This window comes from Carassius carassius, chromosome 34 (assembly GCF_963082965.1).
Source record: "Carassius carassius chromosome 34, fCarCar2.1, whole genome shotgun sequence".
NCBI classification, from domain to species: domain Eukaryota; kingdom Metazoa; phylum Chordata; class Actinopteri; order Cypriniformes; family Cyprinidae; genus Carassius; species Carassius carassius.
The window spans coordinates 30,073,446-30,087,357 of NC_081788.1; the positions used below are offsets into that span (position 1 = coordinate 30,073,446).

Sequence of the window (13,912 nt, forward strand, 5' to 3'; positions counted from 1 at the left end):
TAAAACTATTTAAACAATTTCTTCCTGAAATTTGGTGGATATTTATTATTTAGGGCTGTGAATGTCCATGCAAAGTTTCGACACAAAGACGTGTTCTGGAAAGGCTGAACACATTTTGTTCCAACTTTGTGTTGTGGCTCAAATTGAAGCCCATTGGTTTCCATCCAATTCGGCAAAAAACAACACTTTGAAAAACACAAAAGAATCAAGGAAAAAAATAAAAGCTTGTCAAACACGAATATATGAAATTTAAGGCTCAAAGTTCACTTTGAAATTAAAGACTTGTCTTCTGAATCGTCCAAGGAAAAATCACAGTTTCTTTATAAAAAACTGACAAAAAAGGCTGTTTTGGGCTGTTAGTTATTTTGGATCTAAATTACTAGATTGTTGCAGATCGTTTACTGAAACATTTACTAAACTTATCCAAGATGTAGGCTACTATGTATGGTCTGAAACTATGACCACAGATATCAATTAAGTGAATGAAATGCATGAATTAGCAATCCATTTACAAAAATAACTTTACGTGAATGATTTAATATGACACTGATTTGTTAGAAAACAAATGCATGATGACTTAAGGAACCGATTAATCGGTTTTCTTAACTGGTTCACTGAGCCAAACTGTCCAAAAGAACTGGTTTGCCTTATTGAATCGAACTTTGCATCACTATTATATACATTAATTTAGAGCCTGACCGATATGTGGCCGATACCAATACCGATATTAGGGAGTAAAAAAGTCTGAAGACAAATCAAAACATGAAATTTCGCGTTATACAGTAAATTGCTTTTTTTTATGGATTCCATCCACGTTTTCTGCATCACAGAAATCATAGGGCCCTTCTAATGTAACAAACAAGTATAATATAGTCAATGTGAGAGCAAAAGACGGGGACTTTATCATCGAAGTAACATTTTGGTTAACAATAATAACTCAGTAGAGCTTTTCTGTTTTTTGGAAACCAATGTAGGTCAATTTCGCAACTCAATAGCAGTTTCCAGTTCCCCATCGAGGGAGAGACGATGCGTCGATAACGCTTTGGGAACGCATTCTGCGTGAGTGCGTCTGAAGCATCCATGTCAACTAGTCCAATGGCGAGAGTGAGCGTCAGGAGTGACGTCACGACCAGGAACTGATAAAAACCCCAACCGGAGCAACCGGTGTTAGCTTTCTGTGCCTCAGCAAGCGATCTGTGTCAAACCTGTCTGTCATATTGACTGTTGTCTCGTTCAAAGTTTATATATCATTGCGAAGCAACTATTCAAACCGTGTGCTTCTCCCAGGGCAGGGCATCGGGTTTTTACAGCCGTTATTTCATTGTTCCAAAAAAGGATGGAGGGCTGCGTCCCATTTTAGATCTTCGTCTGTTGAATCGTACAGTTCAGAAATTAAAGTTCAAGATGCTGACACTCAAACAGATCGTGACTCAAATCAGATCCGAGGACTGGTTCGTCACGATAGACCTAAAAGATGCGTACTTCCATATCTCCATCCTCCCTCAGCACAGGAAGTTCCTAAGGTTTTCTTTCGGGGGCAAAGAATACCAGTATCGGGTACTTCCCTTCGGTCTAGCTCTCTCACCCCGCACATTCACGAAATGCGTAGATGCAGCTCTGGCCCCACTCAGGCTGCAGGGCATACGTATTCTGAATTACTTGGACGACTGGTTGATTTTAGCGGAATCAAAACAGTTGGCGGTTCGGCATCTAGATGTCGTCCTCGCTCATATGCAGAAGTTGGGTTTGAGGCTCAATACCAAGAAGAGTGTGCTACCTCCATTACAGAGGACCACTTTTCTTGGGGTGGTATGGGATTCGGTCACGATGCGAGCCGCTCTTTCGCCCGCTCGTGTAGCCAACATCCTCACAGCCACATCAGAGCTAAAGCTAGGCCAGTCACGCACTGTAAAACAGTTTGAGAAATTGTTGGGTCTCATGGCAGCAGCGTCCAATGTGATCCCCTTTGGCCTGCTGGGCATGAGACCTTTACAGTGGTGGCTCAGGACCAGAGGGTTCTCCCCGAGGGGAAACCCACTTCGTACGATCAAGATCACGCGGCGGTGTCTCCACGCCTTGGTCATATGGAGAGAACACTGGTTCCTGTCCCAGGGTCCGGTATTGGGAGCTCTTTGTCATCGGGTTACCATCTCGACAGATGCTTCCCTTACCGGCTGGGGAGCGGTAATGGAAGGCCGCTCAGCTCAGGGTCTGTGGGAGAGCCATCATCACTCTTGGCACATCAACTGCCTGGAGATGATGGCGGTCTTCAAAGCGTTGAGGCACTTCCTGCCAGACCTGAGGGACCATCATGTGCTGGTCCGCACAGACAATACATCGGTGGTCTCTTACATCAACCGTCAGGGGGGTCTGCGCTCGCACCCACTCTGCAAATTAGCGCACCAGATCCTCCTGTGGTCCCTGGGGAAATTACGCTCTCTGAGGGCAATGTATATACCAGGGACTCAGAATATTGGAGCAGACACCCTGTCGAGGCAGGTGCTGAGGTCAGGGGAATGGAGGCTTCACCCCGAGGTGGTGGAGCTTATATGGGAATCTTATGGCCAAGCAGAAGTGGATCTGTTTGCGTCTCAGTACACGACGCACTGTCCACTATGGTTCTCCCTTACTCATCCAGCCCCCCTGGGGTTGGACGCTATGGTACAGACGTGGCCGAGGCTACGTCTGTACGTCTTTCCCCCTGTTACTCTGCTCCCAGGAGTTCTGGAGAGAGTCCGCCAGGACGGAGTAAGTCTACTTCTCGTAGCTCCACACTGGCCGAGTCGAATCTGGTTTGCGGACCTGATTCATCTCCTCGACGGTCCTCCCTTGGAGATCCCGATCAGGAAAGACCTTCTATCTCAGGCCGGGGGCACTATATTTCACCCCCGGCCAGAGATTTGGAAGCTTTGGGTGTGGCCTCTGAGGGGGCGCAACTCATAGAGAGTGGTCTCTCAACTGAGGTTGTGGAGACCATTCTTAGCTCCAGAGCTCCAGCTACGAGGAAACTTTATAGACTCAAATGGAATGTTTTTTCTTCTTGGTGTTACCAACATCAGTGTGACCCCGTTCGCTGCTCTGTTGGCTCAGTTCTTGAGTTTTTACAAGACCGCTTCACTTCTGGTCTATGTCCATCCACCTTAAAAGTTTACGTGGCGGCCATTTCGGCTTTCCACGCCTCAGTGGGTGGTGCATCTCTGGGTCGTGACCCTCTTATTTCTCGTTTCCTTCGTGGCACCTTGAGGCTGAGACCTGCAACTCGTACTAGAGTGCCGGCCTGTGACCTGGCTATAGTTTTAGAAGGCCTATCTAGGGCTCCTTTTGAACCCCTAGATTCTGTCTCTGTGAAGTTTCTTTCGTTTAAGACTACTTTTTTCCTTGCTATTTCGTCCCTAAAAAGAGTCGGAGACCTTCAGGCTCTCTCGGTTTCTCCCACCTGCCTTGAATTTGCACCTGGGATGGTCAAAGCATTTCTCTACCCTAAGCAGGGATACGTCCCTAAGGTACCGACCGTTGTTCCGAGACCTATTGTTCTGCAGGCTTTCTGTCCTCCCCCGTTTGCATCATCGGACCAGGAAAAGTCTAACCTCTTGTGCCCGGTGCGAGCATTGGACACTTCTTCCTTTTGGAAATCCGATCAGCTGTTTGTCTGTTTCGGGTCACCTAAGATTGGTCTTCCTGCCACTAAACAGACACTTAGTAAGTGGATAGTTGGGGCTATCCTTTCTTGCCTATGAGTCTTCTGACCTACCGTGCCCTTTGGGGGTCAGAGCTCATTCTCCTAGGAGTATGGCGGCCTCTACAGCCTTATTATCTGGGGCCTCTCTTCAGGATGTTTGCGATGCGGCAGGCTGGTCCTCGCCACTCACATTCGTCAGGTTTTATAGCCTAGACCTGGACGCTACTTCCCGGTCTCAGGTTTTTAATTCTTGAGCCGTTGGTTTTTCTGGCTGACACTCAGGCACTTGTAATATGGCGGTTTGGGTATTCTCGTTCCCAAAGCGTTATCGACGCATCGTCTCTCCCTCGATGGGGAACGTCTCGGTTACGTCTGTAACCTCGGTTCCCCGAGAAGGGAACGAGACGATGCGTCTCCCTGCCATACTTCCTTCGTTCCTGTGATCGACTTGCTTTGGCACTGTCGAAGCTAACACCGGTTGCTCCGGTTGGGGTTTTTATCAATTCCTGGTCGTGACGTCACTCCTGACGCTCACTCTCGCCATTGGACTAGTTGACATGGATGCTTCAGACGCACTCACGCAGAATGCGTTCCCAAAGCGTTATCGACGCATCGTCTCGTTCCTTTCTTAGCATACACAGACATTTTATTTGCTGCAAGAATGCATTTAAAAATCTGAACCGAGGTTACCGAGGTTACAGACGTAACCGAGACGTTTTTTAAAATCCCAATATTTTTCCCCTAAGAGACTTTTGAAACAGGCCATAACATGAGTTTTGAGACTTCAAGTACAATTGCAATGCTTCATATGATGCATAGTTCATTCAAATTCACAAGTCTTTTTGCGTAAGATTTTTAAATGCATTCTTGCAGCAAATAAAATGTCTGTGTATGCTAATGACTGATCTTGAATCTGGTTGGTTTGTTTAAAATCCTCCCTTATGTACAATAAAACAGAATGGTGTGCCCACAGTCTCCATGTCATTGTGTTCTGACCTTATTGCCGTTGTTGTACATGGCCACCAGACACAGAAGATGGTACATATGGCCACACATTCCCAGTTTGCCGACCAGCTCGGGCTTGATGCCTTTGTAGCTCAGCACTCCCTCGTATCCAGACGCGGTGGCCAGTCGCTCCATGCAGATGGTGCAGTCCTGACGGATATCAACAGTGAGTAACACTGACAGACATCTGCTGCCTCACTCATTAGCTCTGCTAGTAAACAACACAACGCTTGGCTGGTCACATGACGCTCATCAATCACATGTGTGCAGGAATCACCTCATCCGGAGCCATTTTGATTTTCTCTGTGTAGCGCCGAACCACATCCTCTGGTTTTTTGCCTGGAAAAAGAGACAATATGGACAGACAGTGATCTCTAGTCATGCATTTGTGTGGCATTTAATTTTAACATTTAAACTCTTCCTTAAACCAAACTTAATCTATGCTTTTTTGTTGTTGTTCAAATCATTCACACTTAGCTTACTTGCATGTTAAAAAATAAAAACAAAAAATAAAACCATTTCTATGCACAGCTGTATAGAGTTAAGCTGTTTATTAAATACAAGAAAATAAAATAAAATAAAACAATGAAAAACATTTCTATACACATTTGTAGATTTAAGCTATTCCTTTAATAAGGTTAATTTAATAAACGAAAATAAAAACGAAGGAAAATAATTTCTATACACCTTTGTACAGAGTTAAGCCGTTTACTTGAATGTAAATAAAATAAATAAATAAAATACAACCATTTCTATACACCTTTGTACAGTTTGTTTACATAAATTAAAAAAAGAAATAAAATAAAAAATAAGAATGCAATAAAATATACAAAATAAAATTCAAATAAAAACATTTCTATACACCTTTGTAGAGAGTTAAGCTGTTTACTTGAATGTAAATAAAATAAAACAAATAAAACAAAATCATTTCTATACACCTTTTTATAGAGTTAAGCTGTTCCCTGGAATATTATTCAAATAAAAGAATAAAAAAATAAAAGAAAATCATTCATATATACCTTTGTACAGTTAAGCTATTTACATGAAATACAATAAAATATACAAAAATAAAAAGTTAAAAAAATATATAAAATAAAACAATTTCTATACACCTTTGTATAGAGTTAAGCTGGTTACTTGAATGTAAATAAAATAAACTGAAATATGCAAAAATAAAATAAAATGTAAAAAAAACAACATATACACCTTTGTTTAAAGTTAAGCTGTTTACTTGAATGTAAATTCAAAAAAAAAAAATATACAAAAAATAAAATAAAAATATATTGTGCAGAATTAATATGTTTACCTTGATGTAAGTAAAATAAAATGATAATAAAAAAAAATAAGAGCAAGATATACAGATACATGTCCCTGGTTAGGCTTTTACTAAGACATTCAAGATTGCAGACAGAAGCTGGTTTGTTTCTGAAGCTCCATGTGACTGGGAAACCACATAAAACAAATCCACACCACTACCACTAATACTTTATTTGTAAATCCTTTTATCATTGAATGGTGCTAAAGACGCAAATTTAGCTGAGCGTCTTTATTCCTGTGACCTTTAACACATGAACACACACTAATTTGTGCATGAACAGAGGTACAAAAACAAATCTATTAGCATAAAGTTAAACAGATCTATGGTAACACGGTTCAGGTGTCCTTGTCACTTTCAGTCGTTGCTCGAGTCACACAAAGTCTGTTCAAAAACCCAAACATAGAATCAATCGTACGACAAACACACTCACCTTTGCGGAGGTGCTTTTTCTTAGTCTTGCGCCGGATGCTGTTGATTCCTGGCACGGGTTTCAGGTCGCTCTTGCTGACCGGCGGTGGATGGAGGATGGGTTTAGGAGCCCGAGTCAAACACACGGGGAACCCGGCGGCACACATGAGGATACCAGTCATTCCTGACAGAGAGACACAAACATGCTCAGGCTCTCAAGGTCATGGGTTCGAGACCCGGGTAATGCATGAACTGTATACCTTCAATGCAATGCAAGTCGCTTTGGAAAAAAGCATCTGCCAAATGCATTAATGTAAGTCTAATTTGTCTTTTTGTTCAAATCTTTCATTGGTGCTTCCTACGTACATGATAAAATAAAATAACTGCTATATCTTTGTACACAGTTAAGCTGTTAACTTGCATGTTAAATTAAAACTAAATAAAACTATTCCTGTACTCATTCACACAGAGCTTACAAGCATGTTAAAATAAAATAAAATAATTTCTATATGTAAGAGTTACGCTGCTAACGTGCATCTTAAAATACAGCAAAACAAATTTTCTAGACACCTTTGTACAGAGTCAAGTTGTTTACTTGCAAAATAAAATGTATGGTAATTATTAATCCTATATTCCTAATTGATTTATTTTTGTGAAATTCATTCATTGGTACATAGATCCCTTGCATGTTAAAATTAAATACAATTATATACATTATATATGTCTTTGAACACATTTATGCTGTTTAATTACTTGGTAAAATAAACAATAATAATAATAACAATTATTTCTATACACTTTTGTACAGAGTTAAAATGTATGGTAATTTTTCATCCTAAATACCTTTTTCTAAAATAAATAAATAAAATAACATGAATTGGTACACAGTTTATTTGGATGTAAAATAAAATAATAAAATAAATAATATAAAATAATTACTTTTGTGCAGAGTTAAAATGTATGTGATTTCTTTATTCTAAATTATTAATTTACATATTTTAATTAAAACATTCATTGGTATTTAGTTTACATGCATGTAAAAATAAATGAAATAAAACCAAAATCATTTATATTTATCTTTGTACAAAGTAAAGCTGCTAAAATAAACCGAGGAAAACTATTTCTATACACTTTTTACAGAGTTAAACTGTTTAATTACAAAATAAAAATAAAACCTTTGTAAAGAGTTAACACAAAATAAATGCCAGTGAAGTTCTTTACACTGAAGTGAATTAGAGATTTTGTGGTAGTACCTGCTAATGCAGGATGGACCGGTCCTGAACCAGTGAGATTCTTCACAGGAAGTGCAGGAACCCTAAATGACAGGAAACAGATTTCAGACAGTCAATGATGCACATTTACAGCTGATGTTCTGCAAGACACCATCCAAATCTCTGATGACGAGAGATGAATGTCCCAAAGCAGTCAATCCAGACTCTAATCCACCCTTAAAATCACAACCTTCTTTATCTGTTCACTCCAGTGGGACCGTCCAATCAAATTAAGCTCTTATCTGACCAATCAGGATCCAGTGACAAACACTTCAGCCAGATCACACATGCTGAAGACGCCAGAGCTAAAGTCACTTGGAAAAGAAGAGTCATTAAAGCTTATTAGAGAGGAACAAAAACTAATGAGACTCTTCATCCCTGAGATGAATGATGATGAGATGATGATGATAGATGCTGCATTATAAAACATGATTAGAAGGTGAAACCAGGTGGTTTTTCGTTAGCTTTTTGGCCTAAAGAAAATGTGATTCAACAATGCAGGGCTATTTATTATAGGATTATAATTAACCAAGAGCTCTTGTACCTAGAATTAAATCTTAACTGAAATAGTTTAACTTGTATAAAATAACTAAAAATTTAAATATACTGAAATACTGAAATAAAAATGATACATATTATTAAAAAAGTAATAAACATCACAAAAAAATTAAATTACTTAAATTAAAATTGAAATGAAAAAATAAACAAAATACTATATATATATATATATATATATATATATATATATATATATATATATATATCATATAAATTAAAAAATCCACTAATAATAAAACAAATTATAAAAAAATAAGTAAAAATGATAATGAAGAAATAATAAAACAAATAATTACAATAAATTAATAGAATGAACCATATATATATATATATATATATATATATATATATATAATAAAAATACACTAATAAAACAAATAATAATAAAAAATAATTACCTAAAAATAAATTAATGATAAAATAAAATAAATAATAATTCATTATTAATAAATAATAAAGCAAATCAATCAATCAAGGAGACAGAATGCTAAAAAACAAATAAAATAAAAAACATGCATAATAAAAATTTCTATACAGTTTTTGAGAGTTAATCTGTTTGCTTGCATGTTTAACTTAAAATAAAAACATTTCCATACACACAGAGTTAAGCAGTTTTTGGAGTAGAATAGTGCATCTCACATCAATACGGATCAGGAGACGGTCGTGCTCGGCTCCTTTTATTTTTTATCTCTCGTATTTCTCTTTCATAGTCAAAGCCCTTCTGAAAGTGACGAGAGCGAGACCCTACCGTCTGTCCTCGTCTGAGTCTCCATCCGTCTCCATCATCAACACCAGACACACACAACACACACCTCCTCTTCTGATCACACACCAGCTGCGCCGGGAAGTCAGAGTCAGTTTTAGAGATAATCTGAATTCTGTTAGTGTGCAGTGACTTCAGACTCAGCTTTACATGAATTTACTGAATGAAACAAGCCAAAAACAAGATAACAATCAAACTGCCTCACATACTGTACCATTATGAAAGCAACACATATATATTATTACATACAGTCGCGCTCATAAGTGCTTAAAGAATATGCAAAATCACAAAATAAAAAGGTTGCATGTTATTTTTTATTTATTACTGTCTTGATGTCAACATGTTTCCTTCCTCAGCATCAGATAATGTTTTTGCAATAGTTATGCATGAGTCCCTCAGTTGCCCTCAGTTTGAAAAGGATGTAAAAATCATACAGTCAAATTTGCAGAAGATTCAGGAAAACCATAGAATTTGTGGGAGCTGGAGGATTTTTCTGAAGAACAGCAGGACTGTTCAGGACAAACAAGGGACTCGTGAACAACCATCACAAAATATAAAAACAGTCATGGATCATCCAGGAAATGACACACAGTATTAAGATTTATGGGAATATAAACTTTTGAACGGGTCATTTTCACAAATTCGGTTTATTATTTTTTCTTTTGGTGTATATATAAACATCTGTTGTGTGAAATAGCTTATTCAAGACAGTACTAAATAAAAAATAACTAAATACTAAATATGCCATTTTCATGATCTCTCTATTACATTATTCAATTAATTGTCAAATAATAAATTAAATTAAATTAAATTAAATTAAATTAAATTAAATTAAATTAAATTAAATTAAATTAAATTGTAATTGTAATTAAATAGAAAATTAAATTAAATTAAATTAAATTAAATTAAATTAAATTAAATTAAATTAAATTAAATTAAATATTCTGCTTATTTGAAATGCACATCTGATTTATGGAATTATTACATTATTCAATGAAGTGAACATTTGCTATTCTACACATCTAAATTAATTATCCACAAAGCCCACATCAATGAACAGACATGAAAAAAATGAAGCGTATAAAGCATAAAAGAAGTCTCACTGAGAAAGATTTCAATAATTTAACCTCAAAACTGTTCAGATGGAATAAATCGTACAAACATCAATGTTCAGGAAAAGTGAAGATTAATGAGAGCATAACCATTGAATAAATGAGTTGAAGTGAGATTCAGCGACGTCTACAGTACAGATGTGTACCATAGTAGGTTTGTGTAAGAGGTCTGTCTCTGTTTGGGGCATCAGGGTCAGTCGGACTCTGCCCTCTAGTGGTGGTGCTAAAATCACACCTTATGTAATCAGACTTACAGTAACAGAGCAATACAATCCCCTTCTGCATTAAAAAAAAAATAGCATGAGCAGTAAAGATCTGCTTTATCAGGGTGTGAGTGAACTATCCGAAGGAATGAAATAGAGTCGCAAATAAAATAAAACTTTGATAAAATTAAAAATAAAATAAAACAGAATAACAAATTAAAAAATATATATCTAAAATAAAATAAAATATGAATCAAAATACAAAACAAAACCAATTAAAATAAAATAAAACAAAACTAAATAAGTATCCTATGGCTCAGTAAAAGGGGTCAACTGTTTGCTGAAACTCACCATATATGTGGTAGGGAATAGAAAACATCATTGCATTAATATGAAGACCACTGAATCTTTGAGAGACCCTCACTACAGCTGTTCGGGATTTCTAGTTTGTTCATGCTATATTTGTACATGTGTGATGCATGTTTATACTACGGTATCTGTTGGAGTGTGTTTATGTTTATGCACATGCACAGGTCGTGTGACGTGTGTGTGTGTGTGTGTGTGTAAACCACACTCATCCTGTGTGTGTGAACCGCTCGCCTGGGAACAAAGAAAATGCATCTGTCTTCACAAACTCTCTTACTGTCTCTTCATCTCTGCTCTGCTGAAATGTGTTCGTGGTTTCAGAAAACATTTCCACTTCACATGTACTAGGATTTACACCCCTTCTTTAAGTGCTTTACTGTGTGTGTGTGTGTGTGTGTGTGTGTGTGTGTGTCTCTCTGCTGAGGCTCAGTTTTGCCTTGATCCATTATTCATCTTCCCCTTGTGTATCACAGGCTGGACGACAACCAAGTCACACACACACACACACACACACACACATATGCGGTTTAACTCAACCAAAGATGCTCTCAAACAATGATTTTCACACGCTCATAGGAAAGGACAAGATTTACAGATAATTTTACAGCAGCGTGCATGCATGTGTGTGTGTGTGTGTGTGTGTGTGTTTGACTGATTAAGTGTCTCAGTGCAAAAGGACACTATTGATTATCTTCCCCTGTTCAAGCTAAACAATCTCTACAAAACTGAAGGCATCAATAAACAAAGATAGGAATGATTCGATGAAGTGCAAATGGGTCAAAATAAAGATCAATCCTACAGTGTTTAAAACAATAGACAGAACAATAGAACAACTAAGTGAGTGAGTGAAGTGACATTCAGCCAAGTATGGTGACCCATACTCAGAATTTGTGCTCTGCATTTCACCCATCCGAAATGCACACACACAGAGCAGTGAACACACACACACACACTGTGAGCACACACCCAGAGCAGTGGGCAGCCATTTATGCTGCGGCGCCCGGGGAGCAGTTGGGGGTTCGATGCCTTGCTCAAGGGCACCTAAGTCGTGGTATTGAAGGTGGAGAGAGAACTGTACATGCACTCCCCCCACCCACAATTCCTGCCGGCCCGGGACTCGAACTCACAACCTTTCGATTGGGAGTCCGACTCTCTAACCATTAGGCCACGACTTCCCAATAAACAACAATGACTAGAGGATGGATGGAACAATCGATAGATAGATAGATAGATAGATAGATAGATAGATAGATAGATAGATCCTCAAAATGATAGATAATAGGATAGAACGATATAACGATAGATAGATAGAACGATATAACGAAAAATAGAATGATATAAAAATAAATAGAATAATAGAACTATAGATAGAATGATAGAATGATAGATTGATAGATGGATAGATGCATGGATGGATGGATGGATGGATGATGGACAGACAGACAGACAGACAGACAGACAGATGGATGGATAGATCTTGAATCGTCTCTTACCCCAGAGGGACAGATCCTCGGCTGGCGGTCCCCGTGATCCGCTGCATTCCCGGCCGGTTCAGATTGTTCTGTCCGTTAATAGTAAGCGCGTGATTGGACGGAAGCGTCATGATCACAGGGGTGCATGGGAATTTCACACCGTTCATGTCCACCTTCCCGCCTCCTCCGCCACCCAGGGATATGTTGTTATGGTGTCTCTTGGCAACAGTCGTCGTGGGCGACCAGAGGGAGGTGCCAGCGAAGGTGTTGCTCTGCCTGACGACGGCTGCGGTGGCTCCGCCCTCCGTCCCGTACAGCTTCCTCCTCTGCTGCAGCGCCAGGATGGCGTTGGACGCGGCCCGTGTGCTGTTGACCAGCAGACACTGCTGACAGGTGCACGGCGTGCCCGAGTTGGTGCCCACCGGCCAGGACTGGGATTTGGGGATGGATCCGGCGATGAGAGGGTAAGCCAGGTCCATCCGTCGGCGGATGCGCCGCTTCCTCTGGCTCTGCCGGTTGGTTTGGGACATCCCATCGAAATCCACCAGGTAGCTGAAGCCCAGCGAGCTCAGGTCCAGCCAGGGGTGCTGCTTCTCGTAGGCGTTCTGGATGCTGACGCACAGCTCCATGTCATACAGCGTCCAGGAGCCGCAGTCGTTTTCCCATTCCCACACGATGCCCTTCCCGGGAGCCGAGGACGGGTCGTAGAAGTTGCGCTGCACGGGACGCATTGTTCCTATAGCGACAGAGAGAGAACTAATAAAGGACTGATACAATGCAAAAAAACTACATGCATTTGATGCATCGTGCTTTTATCGAAAGTGACTTATGTTACATTAAATTCATGCATCTTCCTCAGTATTTTTGACTTGTTTTCCAGTATAAATATATATATATATATAAACATTCTTAATACATGCTTTTCAAGTAAATGCATATTGATTTAGGAATGTTCTCATATCTGTACTGGAATCGAGACTAAAGCACTGAGTAACTTTAATGTAATACTGTATGAATCACTTTGGACAAACGTGCAATGCACCAAATGCATAAAAATGCTAATATAAAGAACTTTTAAATCTGCAGTGTGTCATTTCAATTTTTTTTTAAAAATGGTGCATTAATATGTAGAGTAAGATTCATTCAGAGTTTCCCACTGGATCCTAAGACAATAGATGGTTGGTTAGTCCAGACCACAAAGTGTCGCATCCTTCAGCTGAATCTGAAGCGTTATGTTAAAGTGGTGAATATTTAACCAACATCCAGCCAGTTCCTCAAAGCATCAACAGTGGTTAGGTCAGAGGCAATGTTCCCTCTAAGCTGTGCATGTGTGCGACCGCACAGAAGAAATAATATTCCACCCACAGGACACACACAAAAATAAGTTGGGAAAGCCGTTTGATTGAGTTCTAGTTATATGCAAAATAACTGCAATGCTTCGGCAAACCATTATGGAGCTGGTGTCACTTTAGAGAGTAAGAACCAGTGAGAGGGGTTTACAGGTTTCATAGAAAGAGATTGATGTGCACCAAGTTGGTCACTGTAGAATGAAACCATGGGTAATTTTCGTAAGGGAACCTGAAAAAAAAAAAAAATTCACAGGAATGTGCCTGAAAGGTATAAACGGGCCTTGTTTTTACCTAGATGATTTATAATTTATTTGAATATATATTAAAAATGTATAAGGTGTGCATTGTAGCTGACACCTAAATGAACACATTACAATTGTTTTATGACTGCAAGTCTTTCTCCTCAAA

General features: G+C 39.0%; 1 protein-coding gene across 2 annotated transcripts in view; it reads right to left on the reverse strand.

Annotated features, from left to right (window-relative positions):
* Positions 1–13,912, reverse strand: part of LOC132115011 (E3 ubiquitin-protein ligase DTX1-like) — a 38,255-nt gene that overhangs the window by 12,181 nt on the left and 12,162 nt on the right. For both annotated transcript variants that reach the window (XM_059523439.1, XM_059523438.1), the window contains exons 2-6: positions 12,177–12,891; positions 7,664–7,725; positions 6,433–6,594; positions 4,962–5,023; positions 4,676–4,834 (exon numbers count right to left, since the gene is read on the reverse strand). In XM_059523439.1, the coding sequence (XP_059379422.1) occupies positions 4,676–4,834; positions 4,962–5,023; positions 6,433–6,594; positions 7,664–7,725; positions 12,177–12,891 (1,160 nt within the window). The remainder of the gene's footprint in view (positions 1–4,675; positions 4,835–4,961; positions 5,024–6,432; positions 6,595–7,663; positions 7,726–12,176; positions 12,892–13,912) is intronic.